Source organism: Triticum dicoccoides, chromosome 5A (genome assembly GCF_002162155.2).
Source record: "Triticum dicoccoides isolate Atlit2015 ecotype Zavitan chromosome 5A, WEW_v2.0, whole genome shotgun sequence".
In the NCBI taxonomy this organism is placed as follows: Eukaryota; Viridiplantae; Streptophyta; class Magnoliopsida; order Poales; family Poaceae; genus Triticum; species Triticum dicoccoides.
The window spans coordinates 663902816-663928742 of record NC_041388.1 but is presented as its reverse complement, the minus strand read 5'-3'; the positions used below and the strand labels follow the sequence as shown (position 1 = coordinate 663928742).

General features: G+C 46.9%; 2 protein-coding genes and 1 pseudogene across 3 annotated transcripts; 2 read left to right on the top strand and 1 right to left on the bottom strand.

Moving 5' to 3' along the window:
* The first annotated feature begins 4094 nt into the window (after nucleotides 1–4094).
* On the top strand, nucleotides 4095–7884 carry LOC119303907 (anthranilate synthase alpha subunit 1, chloroplastic-like). Its single transcript, XM_037581055.1, has 11 exons — nucleotides 4095–4314; nucleotides 4455–4648; nucleotides 4783–4975; nucleotides 5218–5369; nucleotides 5607–5722; nucleotides 5823–6069; nucleotides 6163–6219; nucleotides 6506–6658; nucleotides 6986–7066; nucleotides 7244–7330; nucleotides 7546–7884. Exons 1-11 carry the CDS (start codon nucleotides 4110–4112, stop codon nucleotides 7882–7884), a joined length of 1824 nt encoding a protein of 607 aa, XP_037436952.1. The 5' UTR covers nucleotides 4095–4109.
* A 334-nt stretch (nucleotides 7885–8218) lies between these two features.
* LOC119303908 (zinc finger CCCH domain-containing protein 25-like) lies at nucleotides 8219–11673 on the bottom strand. Of its 2 annotated transcripts, XR_005148023.1 has the most exons (6): nucleotides 11309–11673; nucleotides 11099–11208; nucleotides 10807–10994; nucleotides 9562–9816; nucleotides 8358–8907; nucleotides 8219–8248 (listed from the first exon to the last, which is right to left on the bottom strand). XR_005148023.1 is itself a non-coding variant. In XM_037581056.1 (5 exons), exons 1-5 carry the CDS (start codon nucleotides 11479–11481, stop codon nucleotides 8419–8421), a joined length of 1215 nt encoding a protein of 404 aa, XP_037436953.1. In that variant the 5' UTR covers nucleotides 11482–11673; the 3' UTR covers nucleotides 8219–8418. The 2 variants fall into 2 exon arrangements, 1 of the variants encoding a protein (XP_037436953.1); XM_037581056.1 differs by having other exon boundaries at nucleotides 8219–8907.
* A 13422-nt stretch (nucleotides 11674–25095) lies between these two features.
* LOC119300377 overlaps nucleotides 25096–25927 on the top strand; it is a 35279-nt pseudogene continuing 34447 nt past the window's right edge.

Below are 25927 nucleotides of genomic sequence, written 5' to 3'. Positions count from 1 at the left end.
CATCTTTGATCAACGAGCTAGTCAAGTAGAGGCATACTAGTGACGTTTGTTTATCTATTCACACATGTATTATGTTTTTGGTTAATACAATTCTAGCATGAATAATAAACATTTATCATGACATAAGGAAATATAAATAACAACTTTATTATTGCCTCTAGGGCATATTTCCTTCAATGACATGATCGAGGCTCACGAAGATACCATCTCTAAGATGGAGGGGCATAGTCATGACTATGCCGACGAGATCTCGGATCTCTCTAATGCGCTTGAGGAAGAGCATGGTCACCGTTTGGCTCTTGAGGAGTCACACAACGATGATCATGCTAGATTAAAGAAAGATCTTGATCATGCACTTGTTATGTCTCGTGTGCTAAATTCCGAGAAGGCTAAAGTTGGGGTTGATCTTGCTAGACTCAAGGAAGAGTTTGATTTACTTGACAAGGCTCACAAGGCCTTGAAGGGTACTCATGCTAGCCTTAAGGAGTCTCATGATCAATTCCAAGTGAAGCTAACTAAGGAGAAAGCCACTTTTCCTCATATGGTTTTAATTGATAATGCAAATGCTACTAACCCATGTTGTGAGCATGTGCATCTTGTGGAGGAGAATTCTAAGTTGAAGAAGCAACTTGAGAAAGGCCTTGTGTCATGCATAAAAGGTGAGAAAAGCCTCAATGACCTTTTGAGCAATCAAAAGGAAGTTGTGGCTAAGGAGGGAATTGGGTTCGCACCCAAGTCCAAGAACAAGAAGAAGAATGACAAGGCCAAACGACCTCCTCCTCTCGAGCAAACTTTTGTAAAGGAGGGAGAAGGTGCTTTCAAGGAGAAGAAGGACAATGTGAAGGGTGGTAATGTCAAGAAGGGCAATGCCACTCCTTCCAACAAAGCCGGTGACTTTAACCCTTCTTATGTGTTGTGTCGTGCTAGTGATGGGCATGTCTATGCCAAATTTGTTGGTTCCCCTTATGAGTACATTGAATGGTCTATTTGGGTTCCTAAGACCCTTGTTACTAACATTAAAGGACCTATTACAAAATGGGTATCTAAAACCAAGCATTGATCTCTTGTAGGTGTTTGCTTCCGATGGGGGATCATGGTTGCTCGATATTGGAGCCACTAATCATATGACCGGAAGCAAGGATTTGGTGGTGGACGTGCACAAGATTCCATCTATGCCCACCAATGTCGAGTGGGGTGATGCATCATCTTCTAAGGATTGGGTCTTGGCAAGGTAGTCATTTCTCATGATCTCACGATCGAGAAAGTCATGCTTGTCGAGTCACTTGCATACAATTTACTTTCCGTTCGTCAACTTGCACTCATGGGCTTTGCTACCTTCTTTGATATTGATACCTTGGCCCTCTTGTGGAGCAAGACTCTTAAAGTAGCCTTTATTGGGCATGTCGAGAACGATCTCTATGTGATTAACTTTTTGGAGCGACCCACTAAGACCACGACATGCCTAATGGCTAAAGTTGACGTGGATGGCTTTGGCATCGCCGTTTAGCCCATGTCAATATGAGATCTTTGCAAAGTCTTCTTAAGGGGGACCATGTACGTGGACTAATAAATGTTAGTTTTACCAAAGATCGTGCTTGCAGTGCTTGTATCGAAGGAAACCTTCATGAGAAGGCTCACCCTCCCACGACTATCATCTACTCGAAGAGGCCTTTGGAGCTCCTTCACTTGGATCTCTTTGGGCCTCCATCCTTTGATAGTCTTGGGGGTAGGAAGTATTGCTTGATGATTGTGGATGATTATTCAAGATACACTTGGGTATACTTCTTCAAGAGGAAGAGTGAGACCCAACAAACCATCATTGATTTTGTAAATGAAGCTCAATGCCAACACAATGCAAAGATCTTGACGATAAGAAGTGACAATGGCACCGAGTTCAAGAACTACACCTTGGATGAGTTTCTTAGTGATGAGGGGGTCAAGCATCAATATTCTGCACCGTACACCCCTCAACAAAATGGTTTCTTGTGCGGAGAAGAGTCGCTGACACATGCAAATTTCCGGTGCAAAATGTATATATTGAAACTTTTGAGGAACATTTTTGCATTCTATTGCTTTAGTATTTTTTCATAAAAGGTCGAGTCGGGAGAGGCATCCGGCGGGAGAGAACCGGGCAAGCGCAGGTTTGTTGACAACATTGCAAGCATGCGGATATGGTGCGGATTTCTTTTTTACCCGAGCGGAGAAAGTTCTGGAGGAGGATGTACGGTGGTGGGAGGTGTGCGGGCGTGTGATTTTTGGATAATGTGTTTTTCAATTACGTGATATATGATGTGACGATTTATTTTCTAATAGAAGTGTATTAAGGTGCAATGATTCCTAATTAAGGTGTTCTAGAAATGATACATGCTATATGGTGTGACGATTTGTTTCCTAATAAAGATGTAATTAAGTTGCATTGGTTTCTAATTAAGGTGTTGTGGAGATGATTAACATTAATAATTGTTAAAAATGTGAATTTTGATGTGATACAAGATTGGGACAATCTGGTCCATCGATGAATGATGGATTTGTGGGTGAGGTATAATGTTTCTGCCTCAACTTGCTTGTTTAATAATAGTGCAGATAAGACACATTTTTATATTTTATATATTTGGATATTGTGGATATAGATAGTTTTTTTTTCTGTAAGTTTGATCAAAGTTTACAAAGTTCGACTCATCAAAAAAAAATTACAGGCAGTGATCTGCGCCGGCCCAACAGTTGGGTCGGTCGAGCCTAGGCCATCCGATGCACTGCCTCCCAACCGTCAGATCGAGCCCTTCTGTATCGCCGTCTACCTTCCGCATCGTCTTTTCCCTCGATAATAAGCGCGATTGAGACGAGCCACGACAAGCGCCATGGGCCATCCCACACCCAGCCGTGGGCATCTACCTCACCGTTCGTCGCTCGCCGTCGCCGCTCGCCAGTTGGAGCACAGGTGCTCCATGGCCTGCCCCCTCTTATGCAGCAAAAAAAATGGACCCAACAAAGAAAATCAACCCTGCCAGTCCCTGGAGTTTGTCGCCATTGCAGCTCTGTCGGGAAGCCACCACAGTAGTCAGTTGCATCAATGGTGAGGTGCCGACTCAAGCTTTTTGTCGCGGTCTCTGGTTGAAGCTTTTCAGAAATAGAGTTGAAGCTTTTATGTCAACAATTACAACGTTTTCATTGTGTACTCGTAGGGGTGAAGCTTTCTATACAATTGATTGAAACTTTGTATAAAGCGGGTTGAAGCTTTTCAATTCACGGTTGAAGCTTTCCAGTTCGACGGTTTTAGCTTTTTTGTTTCTTCCGTAGTGGTCGCATGAAACTTATTTATTTCATCGGTTGAAGCTTTTTCAAATACAGTTTGAAGCTTTCCCATAAACGGTTGTAGCTTTTTCAGTTTGTATGGGTGGTCTGTTGAAACTTTTGCAAACTACGATTGAAGCTTTCATATGAATGATTATAGTTTTTTCCAGTCATGGTGTCCAGTTGAAGCTTTATATACGAGTGATTGAAGCTTTTGAATCAATCAGTTGCAGTTTTCTGGGTCATCGGTTGCAACATTGGTGCAGGCGCCGCCGAGCTTGTAGCATCTTCGGTGGATGGTTCCAGCACATGTGCAGCTGGTCGCAGATGGCATATCCATGGCGGCTTCCATCGGGGCGGGAGGAACTTGCGGTCGGGGGGCGGCGGAGAAGTGGGCAAGGACGCTGAGGTTGGAGATAGGGACCTGCATGGGATTGGTGCTAGCCGGCGGCAGGATCCAAAGGAGAAGACAAGGAGTGTGGCCACCAGCGCGCTAGGCTGAGAGAGGAGGGGATCGGGAGAAAGAAAAGGGATAAGGTGGGCCATGGTGATGCACAAGGCGTACAATCGGGGCTCATCGCGTGGCTGGCGAGCGACCGGCCGAATCCTTCAACCGGCCTACCGCGCCCAAACGTTTACCTAGTCAAATCACCGTTTGATTGATTTAATTTAGTTCGTGCAGTCAGTCCCATCGTGCCCGTGCTCTACATATCCGCGGGACAACGACGGACCGCATCCAGGCCCTACCCGCCTCTCCGATTTCCCACATCGTACCCTCCCTCAGGCCCACTCTCTCTCGCCACACAGTCAACCGCATCATGGCGGCGGCCGGGCTCGCGCTCTCGGTGCGCCCCGCGCAGCCGTCGACGCGCGTGCCGCGGAGGACTCTCGCGCCGTCGCTGCCGCACGGGCGCCTCGCCTTCGCCCGCCGCGCGAGCGCCCCTCCTCCGTTGCTGCCGCCTCGCGCGCGCCCCGGCGTCGCGTGCCGCGCCGCCACGGCCTTCCAGAAGCTCGACGCCGTCGGTGAGTCCCCCACTCCCGCCCGCCCCGTGCTACGCGCGGGCTGGACATTCTGCTCTGCAACCTCGCGGCGCTGATTCTCTGCGGCTTTGCGCGACTGACTGGCTGACTGAATGCGGATTGTCTGTCGCGCGCGCGTGCAGCGGTGCGTGAGGAGGAGGAGGCCTTCAGGGAGGCGGCGGCGGCGGGGCACACGCTGCTGCCCCTCCAGCGCTGCATCTTCTCCGACCACCTCACGCCGGTGCTCGCCTACCGCTGCCTCGTCCGGGAGGACGACCGCGAGGCGCCCAGCTTCCTCTTCGAGTCCGTCGAGCAGGCCTCCGAGGGCACCAACGTGGTTCGTCCCTGAACCGACGGCCTCACGATTGGCTGATGTTTATTATCCATTCGTATCCTCCCAAGAGAAAATCGGAATCATTTGAATCTGTCGCGTGCCGGGTTGTTGGTTGGCCTGCAATCTGCAATCTGCAGGGGAGGTACAGCGTGGTGGGGGCGCAGCCGGCCATGGAGATCGTGGCCAAGGCCAACCAGGTGACGGTCATGGACCACGAGATGAGGACCAAGGAGGAGCAGTACGCGGCTGACCCGATGACCGTCCCAAGGGACATCATGGAGCAGTGGAATCCGCAGATTACGCTTGATGGCCTGCCTGATGCCTTTTGTGGTAAGAGTTATATACGTGTGTCACTTTCACCTTATTGCTCTACAAATTCTGTGATGTAGTGGGGCATGCAGTTAGTGCTTGCTAATTAAGCATATTAACATGGTCCTTTTTGGCCATGCCACATTGGGTCGAACAGATCCATTGTGGATGCCTTTTTCATCTACAGAGTGTGATCTTCATCCTTTGTTGAGCGCTGGTTATGTTTTTCAGAAGAATCTTAATTGTGTTTGGAAAATATATAGGAGGATGGGTTGGATTCTTCTCATATGATACGGTGCGTTATGTTGAGACAAAGAAGCTTCCGTTTTCTAAGGCGCCAGAGGATGATAGGAACCTTCCTGACATTCATTTAGGCCTCTACAATGACGTAGTCGTTTTTGATCATGTTGAAAAGGTATGGGTAATTACGGAACACGTTTATGCATTTTCCTTAATTTCATATCATTTGATTTCTATATATATTTGTTGTATATCCAATTTTCCTTATTCTAAATATATTTGCGAGACTGAAGCAAATTCTTGATAAGAATGCATATCAGTTATGAGCTTATATAAAATACATCTCAAATAAGCTAATTTCTTCAGATATTTCAAGGCATTTGCCTCATATGATGTGTTTTGTTCGATGCAGAAAACACATGTTATTCATTGGGTGAGGTTGGACTGCTATCACTCAATTGATGAAGCATACGAAGATGGGAAAAACCGGTTGGAAGCTTTGTTATCAAGATTGCATAGCAGTAATGTGTGAGTTGTGAAATTTGGCCAACTCCTTTTATATGTGTTAGTTCCTTTTCTTCTAATTTTCTATTTCCCACTGATCTAGTTCAATGAAATATTGATGTAGCCCAACCCTTTCTGCTGGATCTATTAAGCTTAACGTTGGGCAATTCGGCTCAGCGCTACAAAAATCAACAATGTCTAGCGAGGACTATAAGAAGTCTGTTGTGCAAGCAAAAGAGCACATTCTAGCAGGTGATATTTTTCAAGTAGTACTAAGCCAACGTTTTGAGAGACGTACATTCGCCGACCCTTTTGAGGTGTATCGCGCGTTGCGTATTGTCAACCCTAGTCCTTATATGGCCTATCTACAGGTAATGTGAATATTGGCAGTATTCTATGCGGGAAAAGTCATGATCGTGACACATAATAATCAGTAAGGTTAATCTCCTGTAACATTATTGCAGGCACGAGGTTGTATTCTTGTAGCATCAAGTCCTGAGATTCTTACTCGGGTCGCAAAGGTAAGCCAAAATAGGGAGTTTTATCTTTTGCATCTTTTGTTATGGGCTTGCTTCCAAACCTTGTTTGTAACTGCAATATGTAGTGGAAGTTAACCTTTCGTATCGAATGTGTTATCTATTTGCTTTACAAGATGGAGACAATTTTATAGTTATCATTCTGTTGTCGTGTGCTAATAATTCAAGAAAGATATTGCAGGAACTCTTTGATATTTGCATGACCACAATCTTCTAGAAAAGTTGTAGGTGCCAAATGAACAACATGACCTGTTATTTTTCCTTTTCTCAGAGGACAGTTGTCAATCGGCCTCTTGCTGGAACAATCCGTAGAGGAAAAACAAAAGCTGAAGACAAGGTTTTAGAACAGCTCCTGTTGAGTGACGAAAAACAGCGTGCCGAGCACATTATGTTAGTAGATCTAGGTCGGAATGATGTTGGAAAGGTTTGTCTTTCACCCATTTATTTTATAGTTTCCCTTCAATTCAATCTCTAATACATTTCACAATTTGCCAAATAAAGATTGGTAAGGTACCCATGTGCCATCAAGTTCCTCCTGGCCACCATTTATTCCGGCTGGCAACTATTGACATCCATTTCCATTTTGTTAGTGGCGCATTAGTGATAATAAAATCTATACTTAGTTAGATCCAGTGGAATTTTATCCTAATTTCAAGCAAGCAATCTTGTTTGATCAAAACCTGTTGGCTGTTTTGGTACACTTTTGACTTCATCTAGTTTGAGTTGTGTTCAACTTCGCCATTTTTTCCAGGTGTCCAAACCAGGAACAGTAAAGGTGGAGAAATTGATGAATATTGAGCGATATTCTCATGTCATGCATATTAGCTCGACGGTAAGTCAGTCTAATTCTTCAGACAAACAACTTCAAAGTCATTTGATGCAATATCATAATATACACAATCAACATTGTATATCTTCTCCATTTTCTTGAAGCAAATAGATCTAACGATATCCATTTGTTTTTGATGAAATTGTGTTATTCTCATAATGTGTGGGTCTACTTCTGTAGGTTACTGGGGAGCTGTGTGATGATCTTACATGTTGGGATGCCCTGCGAGCTGCATTGCCTGTTGGAACCGTCAGTGGTGCTCCCAAGGTAAGTGCATGCTTGCTGCTATCACATCATCATCTAGATGCATTGAAACTGAAAAACTGTTTTGGAAAAAACAACGGCGATGCAGTATAGATAAGTGTCAAATCAATCATATTTCTTCGAATTCTAGAAAGCTGTTGTTGAAATTCAATTCGTCCATGATTCAACCCTGAATTCACTGAGCAAGCCCCCACATGCTTCCTTCTGAAACTCACCAGGTGAGAGCGATGGAGCTGATTGACGAGATGGAAGTGACGATGCGCGGTCCATACAGCGGCGGCTTCGGTCAGATCTCCTTCCATGGCGACATGGACATCGCCCTCGCGCTGCGCACCATCGTCTTCCCGACGGCGTCCCGGTTCGACACCATGTACTCATATGCCGCCGACAGCAGCAACGCACGCCAGGAGTGGGTGGCGCACCTTCAGACCGGCGCCGGGATCGTCGCCGACAGCAAGCCGGACGACGAGCAGCAGGAGTGCCAGAACAAGGCAGCCGGCCTCGCTCGTGCCATCGATCTTGCCGAGTCGACGTTCCTGGATTTCTCCGGCATGTAGGGCATGTTTGCTTTCATTTCTCCGCTTTTGAAGCCTGTGGCAGAGACCTTCAGAGCGTGCGTGTTTGCTGTGGGTTCTTTGCTGCTCCGAATAAACAGTAGTAGCTAGTGTAATAAGTTCAGTCAATAAAATGTACAGCAGACTGGACACTTGCTTTTCTGCCATTCCATTATATTTATGTTTCGTGATATTTTGTTTAACAGAATTGTTCAAGCATGATATCTTTGCTCTGATGGTGTCAGTTTTCTGGTAATTTTACAGGTAAAATTTACCACAAGTGTTACAAAATTCGCCAGATAGTTGTTACTATGACAATATAAAGAACATTACTGTGTGAACCAATCATGGATTGAGTTAATATAGCCTGCAAAATAACCCATGGGTTAGTATGTTCAAAAACTTTGTAAGGAAAAGAACAAGCAGATGTCACCCTGAATATCTAGCACAGACTAAGGACTAACAAAATTGTTCACCTTGTACAAGTACAAACATCAACCCAGACTAGAACAGCAACGGCAGTGCATGCCCTGAGTTTTATCTCCGTGATTTCCGGTACCGTTCTTCCTCTTCGTCACCCCTTCTTTCGTGACGGCCACCAGAGTCTCTGTCGTGCCTAGACCGTCTGCTCTCTGATCTATCTTCTCTTCCCCTGTCATCGCCTCTCTGCCTGTCGCCTCTTGATCTCTCAGGGGATTTCTCATGCCTGTTCCTGTCCCTATCTTTTGTGTCTGATCTATCTTCTCTTCCCCTGTCATCGCCTCTCTGCCTGTCACCTCTTGATCTCTCGGGGGATTTCTCGTGCCTGTTCCTGTCACTATCTTTTGTGTCTCTATCGCCGTGTCTCGACCTAGAATCTCGGTCCCTGTGCAACTCTGATCTTGAGGATTGACCATCCCTATCCCCTGATCTCGTCTCTTCTTTATTCCTGTCAGGGAAATTTTTGTGGCTCTTTGGTGGATCGTGGTCATGCTGCCGTCTTGCATTGCTGTCCTCCCAAGAACCTCGATCAGTGTTTGCATTCCTCTGAAAATAGAATTCATGAAATCAGAATTAGCTGCCAAGCAATGGCTTACTGGGACGACTGAACAACATTACTGATGAACCATACGACCAAGTATAAAGGACATATTTCCAGCCAGGCAACAATAAAAATGCGCACCCATAACCATAAATTGGTGAGTTATTATTACAGTACATTCAGTGAAGCATGTAGCATGCTGCAAAAATATCATAAGTCATGCCCAAAGCGACAATCTCTAGCATACAGCCATATCTAGCGCAATGCAATAAAAAAATGGTGCTTGTGTTTCCAACAACAAATGTTAAAACCTCTGGCAATGTGGGAATGTTCTCCGAAACGACATATCTGCTACGGACTTCATGAAATATATTTTGCAGGTAATGGCTCATCCAACTGAAGTACAAACACTAAAGGCCTAACTGTTATAAGCACAAGTTTTCAGCATATTTCCTTGATAAAATATCAATATAAACACTCTAAATGGACGTCGTGGCGAAATGATAAGCAACTCATTTTCTATTAATAACTAAACTGGCAATATAACACGTTCATATTGCGAGAAAACTTATCGTGGAAATTAACACAAACTATGTAGTCTGTTGCCATGTGTGCTCTCCTATATAACTACTTGGTAGATGCACAAGCAGGACAGTTACCTGCTCATCATGTGAAAATCTGCAGGAAGCTCTGCGACTGCACTCGCCTTTCTGGAAAGCGTAGCAGACGCCACGGCCCTGGACAGCTACCTGCTCATCATGCGAAAATCTGCAGGAATCTCCCCGACTGCATTCGCCTTTCTGGAAAGCATAGCAGATGCCACGGGATTCCCCCTTATTTTGTGGACCACGGTGCCTGTCATGCTCCCATTTTGGGTCATCCTCCTTAGAACCCCAACCAGTGTTTGCATTTCTCTGAAATATAACCATGAACACCAGAATTAGTTGGCAATCATGACGGTTCAGTGGAAGTACTTAAGAAGGTTACCGATAAACTATAGGGCCTAGTACAAAGGGCAAATGTTTCCAGCCAAGTAACATTATAATAACACATTTGTAATCCAATATTAGTGATTGGTTTGTGCATTTGGAGAAGCAGATAACTATTGCGGAAATAACAATAAAATTGTCCGAAAGTAAATAATCTATAGCATGTAACCAAACCTAGAACAAGTCAACAATGGCATAAATGGAGCATGTACTTGCAACAACTACTGGTCGTTCACCCCATTCTTTCATTGAATTCTGCAACATATGCTTTGGAAGGTTATAAGGTCATTTGACTGAAGTAAAATGATGACCACAACAAATGTAAAGGCCTTACTGTACAAGTATAAGTTTCCAGCATATCTTTATCTTGAGAAATGCAGGTGTACATTATTACCACAGACTGTTATTTCACAGACGATTGGAGTGAACTGTCAGGAACTAATTTTCTACTCCCTCCGTAACTTGATATAAGACGTTTTTGACACTATCGTGAAAGAACTTCTCTCGTGCAAATTACTACGAGGCAGGTTGTGAATCGCTTGTGTGCATTCCTAACGAATAAGCAGTAAAGCCCTTGCTTTTACACTGGACCAGTACCCTGCCATGAACCCTGGTTGTATTTATTTGTATATAGTCCTGCTGCAATTAGGCAACAGACTCTGTTGTCCTTGTAACTATTCTAGATAGCCTAGTTAGTCTAGTTAGTCTAGATAGTCTAGATAGTCTAGTTAGTGTTTTATTTCTGCAAGACCTTGGTGCTCTGTTTTTCTAATAAATGGCTGTGGGTCTTTTTGCCTCACAGTGTTCAGTCAAAAAAAAAAAATCACTGCGAGCACGATGGTGAATAGGTTGTGTGTATTGCTAGCAAAAAAAAATTGAATAACAATTTGAAAATTTGAGAAGCAGGATAGATACCTGTTCATCATGGGAATATTTGCAGGCATCTCCACGGTTGCACTCGCCTTTCTGGAAAGCATAGCACACGCCGCGCTCCTCCCTCTTCTTCTGCAGCTCCTCCTCGTCCTCCTCCTCCTTCTTCTTGTACTTCTCCACATGGTCAACCCTGATGATCCTCCCAAGAACCTTAGCCCCATTCAAATTATCTACGCAGCCGAGACGAAGCGAAACAAACATTAGCAGTTCAGCAAAGCACCATTCGGAATCACACACAGAAGCGGCCTGGTAGGAAAGGGGAAAGGGGCCTCACCGACGGCAAGAACCGTGCTCCTCTGGTCCTCATACGCGACGAACGCGAAGCCCTTGGACTTGCCGGTGGCCTTGTCGCGCACGAGGTTCACGTCGACCACCTCGCCGTACCTGAGAGAGGAGATCGGGAGCCGGTCAGAACCCTGCCAAATCCGTCGGGAGGGGGGAACGGGCGGAAAATCTAGGTCGGGGGGTGCGGTCTGATACTCACTGCGCGAAGACGGCGAGGAGGTCGCCCTCGGTGAGGTCGAAGGGGACGCCGCCGACGAAGACGTAGGCGGAGCCCCTGAACTTGGCGTGCCACGAGGCGTCCTCGCTGAGGCCCAGCGCCGCCTCCTTCTGGTTTATCACCTGCGTCCGCTTCACCTGCGTCAGGGGATTCATCTTCCCCGACTCGCCGCCGCCGCCGCCGCCGCCGCCGCCGAGATGGGTCGGACCCCTCCCCTCCCCTCGCTGGAGGGAACCGGCGGTACTCGTGCGGAATCTTGGGCAGAATTTCTCGAAGGGGCAGCGGATTGGGAGATTTGGAGGGGAAGAAGGTGGGGATTTTTTTGGTTAGGGTTCTTGGCTAGTCCAACCGCCTGGGGTTGGTCCTAGGGTGCAATCTCCACCGTAGATTTTATATCTAACGTCGGTGGTAATGCCACCCCTTTCCAGTCTACGCTAACCCAACGGGGGAATAAGATTTTTGGACGTTCAATAACCCAAAGGGGGAATGAGATTTTTGAACTGCGGCCTAACCGGCGTCTTACACAGAGACTGCGGCCTAGCCAGAAAAATCACTATCGCCGCTGAGATCCATGCCATTTGCCTGAAGTCGCTATCCATAGACCTCACTTTGAAGCAACGCCAAACAAGCTGCTCTGGCTATGGTGATCGAGTTAGCTCCAAGACAATGTCTCCATGAAGGTCAATGATGAAGTAATCGCTGCCATTTTCTATCCCAGAAGGGGAGCATGGGTTTCCCCCAAAGCAAAGACCATGAGCGGAGGAGAGGAACAATGATGCAGCTCCCCCGACAAGGATTACAACGCCCAGAGGTGTCATTGCCGCTGCTCATGGCACGAAGCCGAGACAAGGTTTCCCCAACTCCCCTCACACCCTCCCCTACACATCAACCACCAGGTCCAAAGACGTCTTTCCCAGCAACCGCTGCCACCTCGAACTAGCTTTTCTTTGAGGTACCTATAGGGGTACGGAAAAGATTGGAATTATATCGATCTCGATTTTTCTGGCAAATTGATGAAAACAAAACTAAGTATAGGTTGGCCAAATGGGACATTATTTGTAGCCCGAAGGACCAAGGTGGCTTGGGTATCGAGAATCTGAAAGTGAAAACTAGGTGTTTACATAGCAAATGGCTCTACAGACTGGTGGTAGAGAGGGATGGGGTGTGGTCTAACACCCTCGATGCGGCTATATCTCCTACGTGTCGAAGCACGACTTAGAGGCATAACCGCATTGAAAGCAATGTCGCAAGTAAGGTAATCTTCATAACAACCCATATAATAGATAATAGGGGGGGAAAAGGTACATCGTTGGCTTACACTCGCCACGTCACACAAAGTACATAAATAACATTACAATCATCCAATACACTCATGGTCCGACTACGGTACCAAAATAAAAGATCAACCCCAACATGCGATACGGTCCCGATCGCCCCAACTGGGCACCACTACTGATCATCAGGGAAAGACACATAGTAACGGCGTGAGTCTTCGTCGAACTCCCACTTGAGCTCAAGCGCATCATCTGGAACGGAGTCATCGGGCCCTGCATCTGGTTTGGAAGGAATCTGTGAGCCACGGGGACTCAGCAATCTCGCATCCTCGCGATCAAGACTATTTAAGCTTATAGGTAAGGCAAAGTAATATGTGGAGCTGCAGCAAGCGACTAGCATATATGGTGGCTAACCCATTCGCAAAAGAGAGCGAGAAGAGAAGGCAAAACATGAACGAAGAACTAGAGAACAACCTACGGCAAACATTACTCCAACACCGTGTTCACTTCCCGGACTCCGCCGAGAAGAGACCATCACGGTAACACACGCGGTTGAATCATTTTAATTAAGTTAAGGTTCAAGTTATCTACAATCGGACATTAGCAAATTCCCATCTGCCCATAACCGCGGGCATGGCTTTCGAAAGTTCAAATCCCTGCAGGGGAGTCCCAACTTAGCCCATCACAAGCTCTCACGGTCAACGAAGGATAAACCTTCTCCCGAGACATTCCGATCAGACTCGGTATCCCGGTTCTACAAGACAACTTCGACAAAGATAAAACAAGTCCAGCAACACCGCCCAAATGTGCCGACAAATCCCGATAGGAGCTGCACATATCTCGTTCTCAGGGCACACTCAGATGAGACATCCTACGAATAAAACCAAACCTCAAGTTTCCCCGAGGTGGCCCCGCAGTCTGCTCGGTCGGACCAACACTCAGAGGAGCACTGACCCAGGGGGGGGTTTAAATCAAGATGACCCTCGGGCTCCGGAAACCCAAGGGAAAAAGAGGCTAGGTGGCAAATGATAAAACCAAGGTTGGGATTGCTGGAGGAGTTTTATTCAAGGCGAATTGTCAAGGGGTTCCCATTATCACCCAACCGCGTAAGGAACGCAAAATTCGGGAACATAACACCGATATGACGGAAACTAGGGCGGCAAGAGTGGAACAAAACACTAGGCAAAAGGCCGAGCCTTTCACCCTTTACCAAGTATATAGATGCATTTAAGATAACAAGATAATATAATGATATCCCAACAAAAAAACAATGTTCCAACAAGGAACGGTCTCCAATCTTCACCTGCAACTAGCAACGCTATAAGAGGGGCTGAGCAAAGCGGTAACATAGCCAATCAACGGTTTGCTAGGACATGGTGGGTTAGAGGTTTGACATGGCAATTTGGGAGGCATGATAAGCAAGTGGTAGGCATCGTAGCATAGGCATAGCAAAAGAGCGAGCATCTAGCAAGCAAAGATAGAAGTGATTTCGAGGGTATGATCATCTTGCCTGCAAAGTTGTCAGAGTTGACTAGATCCTCGAAAGCAAACTCAACGGGCTCCTCGTTAGTGAACTCGTCTCACGGCTCTACCCAAACAAGACAAACAAGCAAAAGGAACACAATCAACCACGTGCAAAGCTCAAACAACATGATGCAAACATGGTATGCTATGCGGGATGCAACACGTGATGCATATGCAAGATTTGACAAGGAATGATTGAACCTGGCCTCAACTTGGAAATCCAAGAGTGCCACTGGAAAGGTGAGGTGATTTTGGTTGAAATCCATATAAAGATCACCGGAATCGGATGCACGGTTTGGAAATGACAAGCAAAACAAATATGGCATCGGTCTGCGATAAACAGCAAGTAGCCATCTAAATGCATTAAGTTAATTATGCTACAACACTCAAACATGGCAAAAAAATACATGGAAGGGATCCACTCATAATGCTTGACAAAAGATGAACACTGAGCTACGGCCAATTCATCCATTAACAGGTTCAAACAAGCATGGCAAAAGTGCAAATGATAAACAAGTTTCAGACTTAGTGAAATTAACACAAGTATGGAATTTCAGATCAGGTAGCACACTTTGGAGCACGAAAACTATATGCTACAGAAACTTAACATGGCAAAGCAAGGCATGACATGAAGCTACTCAAAGCACTTAACAAAAATCCCTTAGTGACCTTGAGCCAAAAGGGATCAGAAAATACAATTGCAAGCGTGTGAACATGGCAAAAACATAATCAGGTTACACACTTAGTGAAAAACTGGAGCATGCAAATATGTTAACGAGTAGGCATGTTCACGAGCTCGATGCAGTCACTACAGAGCATGGCATGATAATCTAAGCATACACCCAACAAGAATACATATTATATAATCTAGACATGACAAGAACAACAACATAGCATGCACGGATCAACAACAACATCCTCGGCAAAATCGCTAACAAGTAAACAATCTGCCAGGATTCACGAAATAGCAAAAGTAGAGCTCGATTGACTCAAGCTAGGGTGCTCCATAATTGCAAACAAAGACATGGATGGATATAGCACCACAATATTAACAAATCATCCTTATTGATCATCCTCAAAAGAGGCACGGATCACTAGGAAACAACATGAATATATGGCATATTGATAAAAACAGATCAAGGACTTAGTGAAATTCTAAGTCCCTGAAATCAGCATTAACGAATGCACTACTTTGCAAGCTTGTACTAGTCATCACACATATCACAAAAATACATGGTAAGCACCTTTGTAAAGATTGCAAAGCATATAACAAAACTCATGTAGAGCTCAGGAGCATATCATGCACACATTAATCATGGCAAAAATGACAAATAGCTAATTGATGCAGCAGATCTGACAATTATCTCAAATAGCTCTTGTCCAACAGCATTTCGGGCATCAAGATGAGCTCAAATGAAAATGATGCAATGAGATGGAATGATGTGCTCTCTGAGGCGAACATTTTGATATGTTACACGCCCAAAACGGAGTTACGGATGCGGAGTTACGGCATGATGAAAAATGCACAATATCTAGGGTTTCGGGGATAAAAAGTCAACCGTCCGGATCTAGATCTGAGATCACTGTAGCAGCACGGGAAACGAGGTTCGCCGGGGTTGAGGAAGAACTCGCCGGACTTGGCGCTCGCCGGAGTTCGTCGGGGGACTTGGTGAGGAGGGCGCCGGCCGGAGCTCCTCAGGCGGCGAGGTGGCGGCGCCGGCGCGGCAAGGTGCGGCGGCGACCGGGCGGTGGAGGTGGCGCGACATCGGGGCGGAGGTGGCGCCAGCGACCGGACGATGACGGCGGCGCGGCGAGGCTGCTTCGGGCGCGAGCGGCGCTCGAGAGGAAGAAGCGGGTGCGGGGCGGCGCGCTCCTTCGGGCCACGGGGGCTCGCAGCGGGCCGCGCGGGCCGGCGTGGCGGCGGGTGGCGGCGCGCCACGTGGTGGCCCCCGGTTGGCTGCGGGCGGCGGCGGAGATGTGTCTGATTAGGCGACGGACATGTCCGGCGGCGGCGGGGCGATTTTTAGGATTTGGAAAGGAGGGGATCCGGGAATTTCGGAGGGGGGTCTATATATAGGCATAAGAGGAGCTAGGAGAGTCCAAATGAGGTGCGGTTTGCGGCCACGCGATCGTGATCGAATGCTCTAGATGATGGAGAGGGTTTAGGTGGGTTTTGGGCCAAAATGGAAGGGTGTTGGGCTGCAACACACACGAGGCCTTCTTGATCCCTCGGTTAACCGTTGGAGCATCAAAGGAAGTCCAAATGGTACGAAACTTGATAGGCGGGCTACCGGTAGTAAACCAAGGCCGCATGGCAAGTCTCGGTCCAATCCGGAAATGTTTAACCCCCACACACGAAAAGAAGGTAGAAAGGACCACCGGAGGAGATAGGAGCGCCGGAATGCAAAACGGACAACGGGGAAAATGCTTGGATACATGAGACGAACACGTATGCAAATGCAATGCACATGATGACATGATATGAGATGCATGACAACGACAACAACACACGGAGACAAAAACCCGAACCCGAGGAAATTAAATAACTTAGCGCTTGAAACAGCAAGAGTTGGGATACATATAAGGTAAATTACATCCGGGGTGTTACAACACTCCACCACTACGAAAGGATCTCGTCCCGAGATCTAGGACTGGAAGAACGCCGGGTACTCAGAACGGAGGTGATCCTCGCGTTCCCAGGTGGCTTCACGCTCGGAATGGTGCGACCACTTGACTTTGAGGAATTTGATTGACTTATTGCGAGTCTTGTGTTCAGTCTCTTCAAGAATAGCAACGGGGTGCTCACGATAAGAGAGATCTTCTTGGAGATCAATGTCTTCGAAGTTGACGGTGCGATCAGGAGTCTTGAAGCACTTGCGGAGCTAAGAGACATGGAACACGTCGTGCACATTTGCAAAGTTTGAAGGAAGCTCGAGTTGATAGGCGAGATCGCCTCTCTTGCTAACGATCTTGAAAGGACCCACGTATCTAGGGGCAAGCTTCCCTTTGATACCGAAGCGACGAGTACCTTTCATTGGAGAGACGCGGAGGTAAACATGATCTCCGATCTCGAAGGCCAAATCACGATGCTTACTATCATAGTAGCTCTTCTGCGCGATTGCGCTACTTTGAGGTTATCACGAATGACTTTGCACATCTCCTCTGCCTCTGTGATCAAGTCATTTTTCAGAAGTTGACGTTCACCGGTTTCTGACCAGTTAAGAGGAGTACGACACTTCCTGCCATACATAATTTCGAATGGGGCCTTGCCCGAACTTGCTTGAAAACTATTGTTGTAGGAGAATTCGACATATGGAAGACAATCTTCCCACTTCATGCCGAAAGAGATAACGCAAGCCCTGAGCATATCTTCAAGAATCTGATTGACACGCTCGACTTGACCGCTAGTTTGAGGATGGAAAGCTGTGCTGAAGCGGATATTGGTGCCCATGGCCTTCTGAAAAGAATCCCAAAACTTGGAGGTAAAGATGCTACCACGGTCTAAAGAGATCACCTGTGGAATGCCATGCAGCGAGACAATCCGAGAGGTATAAAACTCCGCCAATTGAGCTGTAGTGATAGACTCTTTGATAGGCAGAAAGTGAGCCACTTTAGTGAGTTTGTCGATGACAACGAATATAGCATCATTGCCACGTTTGGACTTTGGAAACCCAGTCACGAAGTCCATCTCAATGTGGTCAAACTTCCATTCTGGAATGGCAAGAGGTTGGAGGAGACCAGCTGGTCGTTGGTGTTCTGCCTTCACTCTTCTGCAGACATCACATTCATTCACGAACTGAGCAATCTCGCGCTTCATTCGAGTCCACCAATAAGCCTGTTTGAGGTCCTGATACATCTTCGTACTCCCAGGATGGATGGAGAGGAGTGAATTGTGAGCCTCATTCATGATAACTTTACGAAGGTCACCTTTGGGCACAACAATACGATCCTCGAAAAAGAGAGTATCCTTGTCATCAAGGCGGTGGCACTTGTACTTGGGTTGACTCTTGGCAATCACAATCTTCACCTTCTTCACCATAGCATCAAGAAGTTGAGCCTCGCGAATCTGATCTTCCAAAGTAGGAGAGACTTGAAGGTTGGCAAGGAAACCTTGAGGAACAACTTGCAGATTGAGTCTGCGGAAAGCTTCACAAAGCTCGGGTTGGTAAGGCTTGATAATCAGACTGTTGCAATAAGCCTTCCTGCTCAAAGTGTCAGCAATCACATTGGCCTTGCCTGGAGTATACTCGATACTCGGATTATACTCTTGAATCATTTCGACCCAACGAGTCTGCCTGAGGTTGAGATTAGGCTGAGTGAAGATGTACTTGAGACTCTTGTGGTCAGTGAAGATGTCCACTTTTCTTCCCAATAAGAGATGTCTCCAAGTCAATAGAGCATGCACAACTGCCACCAACTCAAGGTCATGAGTGGGGTAGTTCTTCTCGCTGGGCTTCAACTAGCGAGAGGTATAAGCCACAACTTTCTTCTCTTGCATCAACACTGCACCAAGAACTTGAAGAGAGGCATCGCAGAAGACCTCGAACGGTTTGGATTCATCAGGAGGAGTAAGAACTGGAGCAGTGACCAATTTCTCTTTCAAAGTGTTGAAAGCGATGTCACATTCCGGAGACCAAACATACTTGACGTGCTTCTAGAGAAGGTTTGAAAGAGGCTTCACGATCTTTGAAAAGTTCTCAATGAACCTTCGGCAGTAGCTTGCGAGGCCAAGGAAGCTGCGGAGTTGCTTCACGTTCTGAGGTGGTTCCCAATTCACAATTGCAGACACCTTCTCAGGATTCACCGCTACGCCCTTGGCAGAGATGATATGCCCAAGATAGAGAATCTCATCGAGCCAAAACTCGCACTTTGAGAACTTGGCATAGAACTGATGTTCACTGAGCTTATCGAGCACCAAACGCAAGTGCTTGGCATAATTTTCCTTGTTCTTCGAAAAGACCAGAATGTCATCCAGATAGACCAAGACAAGTTGTGTAGGCGTTGAAGATGAAGTTCATCATGTGAGAGAAAGTCGGAGGAGCGTTGACGAGGCCAAAAGACATGACAATGTATTCATATGAACCATAGCTTGTTCTGAAAGCCACGGTTGGGTGGGTGGGAAGATCCACTGCCACCTTTGCTCTTCTACTGATACGGCTGACGGAACGGAGGAGGAGGAAGCCAATACTTCTGGTGCTTAGCCACTTGAGTTGAGGAAGAAGGAGTAGCATCTCTGACTCGCTTCTTGGAAGCATCACACTTCAATTGAGCAGCCTCTTGCTTCAATGCCATGTTGTAAAACTCATCGTACCTCATGGGCTCAAAGAGAACAAGAGCTAGCTGGATTTCTTCTCTGAGACCACCCCTGAACTGGTATATCATGCTCTTCTCGTCAGGGACGTCCTGCTTAGCAAAGCGGGCGAGCTTCTGAAACATCTTGTTGTACTCATAGACAGACATAGAGCCTTGCTTCAGGTTGCGGAATTCCTCACGCTTGCTTTCAACCACGCTCTGAGGAATATGATGAGCTTTTAAGTCTTGACGGAATTCATCCCAGGTAATCACACAGCCTCCTCTGGAATCTTTGTACTCCTGAAACCATTCTACAGCTTGGTCTTTGAGTTGGAAGGAAGCGAACTTGACAAAGTCCTCAGGCCTAACGTTACTACACTCGAAATGCTTGCACAAGTCCACGAGCCAATCATCAACATCAGTTGCCTCAACACAATTGCTGAAAGTCTTTGGCTAGTTAGCAAGGAACTGGTTGAGTGTAGCAAAGTGATTCTGATTGTTGCCTTGGTTGCCTTGGTTCGCTTGGTTGCGCTCTTGAAGAATTTGCATGATCAGCTGCGTGTTTGCATTGGTAGCGGCCATCACAGCTTGCCATGCCTCCGGAGGTGGAGGTGGTGGTGGCGGATCAGAATTCGGAGTCGTGCACGTTGGAGGAGCCATCCTGAAGAGGTTGACATCCATTAGCACACAGATAGAAAAATATTGAAGCTGAACCAAATGGGTTGAAATTGCAACATATAGTCCAGGTGGCAAATGGTAAAACCAAGGTTGGGCATTGCTAGAGGAGTTTTATTCAAGGCGAATTGTCAAGGGGTTCCCATTATCACCCAACCGCGTAAGGAACGCAAAATCCGGGAACATAACACCGATATGACGGAAATTAGGGCGGCAAGAGTGGAACAAAACACTAGGCAAAAGGCCGAGCCTTCCACCCTTTACCAAGTATATAGATGCATTTAAGATAACAAGATAATATAGTGATATCCCAACAAAAAAACAATGTTCCATCAAGGAACGGTCTCCAATCTTCACCTGCAACTAGCAACGCTATAAGAGGGGCTGAGCAAAGCGGTAACATAGCCAATCAACGGTTTGCTAGGGCATGGTGGGTTAGAGGTTTGACATGGCAATTTGGGAGGCATGATAAGCAAGTGGTAGGCATCATAGCATAGGCATAGCAAAAGAGCGAGCATCTAGCAAGCAAAGATAGAAGTGATTTCGAGGGTATGATCATCTTGCCTGCAAAGTTGTCAGAGTTGACTGGATCCTCGAAAGCAAACTCAACGGGCTCCTCGTTAGCGAACTCGTTTCCCGGCTCTACCCAAATAAGACAAACAAGCAAAAGGAACACAATCAACCACGTGCAAAGCTCAAACAACATGATGCAAACATGGTATGCTATGCGGGATGCAATATGTGATGCATATGCAAGATTTGACAAGGAATGATTGAACCTGGCCTCAACTTGGAAATCCAAGAGTTCCACTGGAAAGGTGAGGTGATTTCGGTTGAAACCGATATAAAGATCATCGGAATCGGATGCACGGTTTGGAAATGGCAAGCAAAACAAATATGGCATCGGTCTGCGATAAACAGCAAGTAGCCATCTAAATGCATCAAGTTAATTATGCTACAACACTCAAACATGGCAAAAAAATACATGGAAGGGATCCACTCATAATGCTTGACAAAAGATGAACACTGAGCTACGGCCAATTCATCCATTAACAGGTTCAAACAAGCATGGCAAAAGTGCAAATGATAAACAGGTTTCAGACTTAGTGAAATTAACACAAGTCTGGAATTTCAGATCAGCAAGCACACTTTGGAGCACGAAAACTATATGCTACAGAAACTTAAGATGGCAAAGCAAGGCATGACACGAAGCTACTCAAAGCACTTAACAAAAGTCCCTTAGTGACCTTGAGCCAAAAGGGATTAGAAAATACAATTGCAAGCGTGTGAACATGGCAAAAACATAATCAGGTTACAGACTTAGTGAAAAACTGGAGCATGCAAATATGTTAACAAGTAGGCATGTTCACGAGCTCGATGCACTCACTACAGAGCATGGCATGACAATATAAGCATACACCCATCAAGAATACATATTATATAAGCTATACATGGCAAGAACAACAATATAGCATGCACGGATCAACAACAACATCCTCGGCAAAATCGCTAACAAGTAAACAATCTGCCAGGATTCACGAAATAGCAAAAGTAGAGCTCGATTGATTCAAGCTATGATGCTCCATAATTGCAAACAAAGATATGGATGGATAGAGCACCACAATATTAATAAATCATCCTTACTGATCATCCTCAAAAGAGGCATGGATCACTAGGAAACAACATGAACATATGGCATATTGATAAAAACAGATCAAGGACTTGGCGCTCGCCGGAATTCGTCGGGGGACTTGGTGAGGAGGGCGCCGGCCGGAGCTCCTCAGGCGGCGAGGTGGCGGCGCCGGCACGACAAGGTGCGGCTGCGACCGGGCGGTGGAGGTGGCGCGACGTCGGGGCGGAGGCGGCACCGGCGACCGGACGACAATGGCGGCGCGGCGAGGCTGCTTCGGGCGCGGGCGGCGCTCGGGAGGAAGAAGCGGGCGCGGGGCGGCGCGCTCCTTCGGGCCACGGGGGCTCGCAGTGGGCCGCGCGGGCCGGCGTGGCTACGGGTGGTGGTGCGCCACGTGCGGCCCCCGGTTGGCTGCGGGAGGTGGCGGAGATGTGTCCGATTAGGCGGCGGACATGTCCGGCGGCGGCGGGGCGATTTTTAGGGTTTAGAAAGGAGGGGATCCGGGAATTTCGGAGGGGGGGTCTATATATAGGCATAGGAGGAGCTAGGAGAGTCCAAATGAGGTGCGGTTTGCGGCCACGCGATCGTGATCGAACGCTCTAGATGATGGAGAGGGTTTAGGTGGGTTTTGGGCCAAAATGGAAGGATGTTGGGCTGCAATACACACGAGGCCTTCTCGGTCCCTCGGTTAACCGTTGGAGCATCAAACGAAGTCCAAATGGTATGAAACTTGACAGGCGGTCTACCGGTAGTAAACCAAGGCCGCATGGCAAGTCTCGGTCCAATCCGAAAATGTTTAACCCTCACACACGAAAAGAAGGTAGAAAGGACCATCGGAGGAGATAGGAGCGCCGGAATGCAAAACGGACAACTGGAAAAATGCTTGGATGCATGAGACGAACACGTATGTAAATGCAATGCACATGCTGACATGATATGAGATGCATGACAACGACAACAACACACGGAGACAAAAACTCGAACCCGAGGAAATAAAATAACTTAGCACCGGAAACGGCAAGAGTTAGGATACATATATGGTAAATTACATCCGGGGTGTTACATGTGGATACAACTGTTGCGAAATAAATACTTACATTCTAAAACATCGGCACAAGTCACGGCACATCCGCCTAACTCTCCTTTTTAGAAGGGGCTTATGAGGACAAAGACCGCCTTCTTCAACAGGAGCAAATTTATTGTAGGGAATGGATAGGGCACTAGGTTGTGGGAAGACACTTGGTTGGGAGAAACCCCATTAGCCTTGCAGTATCCATCCTTATATCATGTCCCACAATGGAAAGAGGTTCTCGTTAGTACAATATTGGGGTCTGTTCCACTTAATATTCAGTTCGGACGATCGCTAGTGGGTGAACGTTGGGATAGATGGTTGCTTCTTATGCGTAGGTTAATGAAGATTAACCTTTCCGATGCAACGGATTCTTTGCATTGGAAGATGTCCGTGTCGTCGGGAGTCTTCTCGGTTAAGTCTATGTATACAGACTTGATAAATACCGGGCCTATCCCGAGGTCGATTCATATTTGAAAAGTTAAAGTGCCGCTGAAAATCAAGGTGTCTATGTGGTTTGTACATAAGGAAGTTATTTTGACAAAAGATAACTTGGCAAAGCGTAGCTGGGAAGGTAGTAAACGGTGTTGCTTTTGTAATCAGGACGAAACAATAAAACATCTTTTTCTTCATTGCCCACTTGCTAAGTTACTGTGGCGGACCATTCACGTGTCATTTAACATTGCACCGCCCGTCTCGACTTTGCACCTATTTGGGACTTGGTTAACAGGTACAGAGCCTAAAACTGCGGCACATATTCGAGTAGGAGTGTGTGCATTACTTTGGGCCATATGGAATTGTCAGAATGACGTTACCTTTAACAGACAAACCATCATGAATTTTTTACATGTTATTTTCAGGGCCCAGCTTGGATCCATACGTGTAGTGGCGGAGACAGCCCCAGGCCGGGGGGGCCTGGGCCCGGGGCGTGAGGATTTATTCCTTTGTAGACTGTAGCATTTTTATACTGTTGATCACTGTTATTCACTGTAGCAATGAAGCAAGCCCGGGGCCTGATGCTAGCCTGGCTCCGCCCCTACATACGTGGTCCTTACTCAGCCATGTGGACCACGGAGAGCTTATGGATATTGGATGCAACCGATGGGAGATGATTGCACGGGATACTTACAACCGGTTTGGATGGCGGTCCAACAATATGATAGGTGTTTAGTCATCTCCTATTTTCGCCGGTTGTGGCAGATTAATTATTTTTTATGAGTTTGGCACTACTGTTTGAGACTTTGTTCTGAACCTGGATTTTTAATAATATGGTTATGTGCATTAAAAGATGCAGAGACCAGGGATATCCTTCTTTTCGAAAAGAAAAATCACTGGCTATCTATAGGGTGCATCGATATTAATAGATTGTGGAATCTGCATACCTAAACTCACTCACTGGATTGCTAGTATATAAAGCAAGCTATTAGCGACTAAGGTGAGGCAGAGGGCTAGCTAGCAAAAGTAGGGCAAGCATACAATGGCGTTAGATCAACCCAAGCAGCTTGTCCCATGTCTTCTCCTCCTGTTGATCATGCTGTCCTTGTCCCAGGCGAAGGCACAGCAGTGCAAAACCCCTGATTCCGGCCAGGATCGGAGGACCGTAACCATAGAGGATGCCCCTTTCGAATTTTATCTGATCAACAAAGCATCCAGCCGGGCCTTCAGCTTCTTCCCTAACATCTCCGACTACACTGCGAACAACACGGCTGGCCTCAGGTTCCTCCGTAACCTGCCCGACTCGGATGTGAACAACACCGTGGTGTTGTCCACGTCCGGATTCTGGATTGGTTCGTCGGGAGTTCACCGGAGCCAGCTGGGATCGTAGGGCCTCACCATCGTCTATCAGCCGCCGCCGGACCAGAACCGTAGTGGGCTCGCCTTCCTCATCCTCCCTTACTCCGCGCGTAATGGCCTCTTAGCGAAGCAACTCGTGGCCAGCGATGTCGGCTCGCTCGGCCTTTTCAATCCTACATCTAGAAGCGCTCCCGTCTCCGGCAGCTCGGTCTCCGCCACCGCCAGGATTGGTGCGCTGGATAAACTCATGGCCATAAGCTGGAGTACAATAGTAGCATCAAAAAGTGGATTTGATTTTCGGCCATTTCGGCCATCTCGGCCTGGGTCGAAAAGTATATTTAGACCGAAATTGCTCAAATTTAGCAAAATCTGGTCAAATTTAAGTTTAAATTGTAGTCAAATTTTGATCAAATTTCAGCCGAAATGTTTGAAAATGGCCGAAATTCGGCCATCTCGGCCTGGGACGAAAAAAAAGCTCAAACCGAAAATCAAAACACAGGATGGTAGCGTCATGGTTGTCGATATCAATATCGATCATGTGTTAGCTGCCATCTCTAACTCTAACTATTCAGTGTGGATCGACTACGACCGTGTGGGGCGTAGCCTGTCGGTGTACGTGGACTTTGAAGGCAAGCCCAAGCCTGACAAAAGCATAGTTGAGTCGCAAAACATCAGCAGCCTTGGTTCCCCATTCTTCTATTTTGGCCTCCTCTCCACGACCGAGCAGCTGCTTCGCGCCGGGTACATCAAATGGAGCGCAACGGTCGAGGACTTCACTGTCTACCCCGACAAAGACAGCTTCCTCACAAGGAAGGTAACCATCATATCATCCGTCCTCGGGTCTGTAGCCGCCGCAGCGGCGATGGCGGCTGCCGTGGCATGCTACTTGAACTCAAGGTACCGGCGGTGGCACAAGGATTTGGACCAGCTCGCTAAATCCATGGAACGCCTCCCCGGAGTCCCAATGAAGGTCGACTTCACCGACACCAACAAGGCCACCCGCAACTTCCACGAGGACATGAAGCTTGGTGGAGGCGGGTTTGGCACCGTCTATAGGTGCACGATCCCCACCACCGGTTCCAAGACGGAGCGACGGATGGACGTGGCCATCAAGAGGTTCACGCGTGACGTGCAGAACCGCCGCTATGACGACTTTCTTGCCGAGGTTAGCATCATCAACCGGTTGCGCCACAAGAATATCGTCCCCCTCATCGGTGAGCATCATCCAAATAATACATTTAATCTAAGTTGGCTGTGAATTTAGCTCACAGCTACTCTTGGTGTTGGATTGGCCTTTGTTTCGTTTATTATGCTCTGTTTTTATTCGGATTTAAAATATTCTG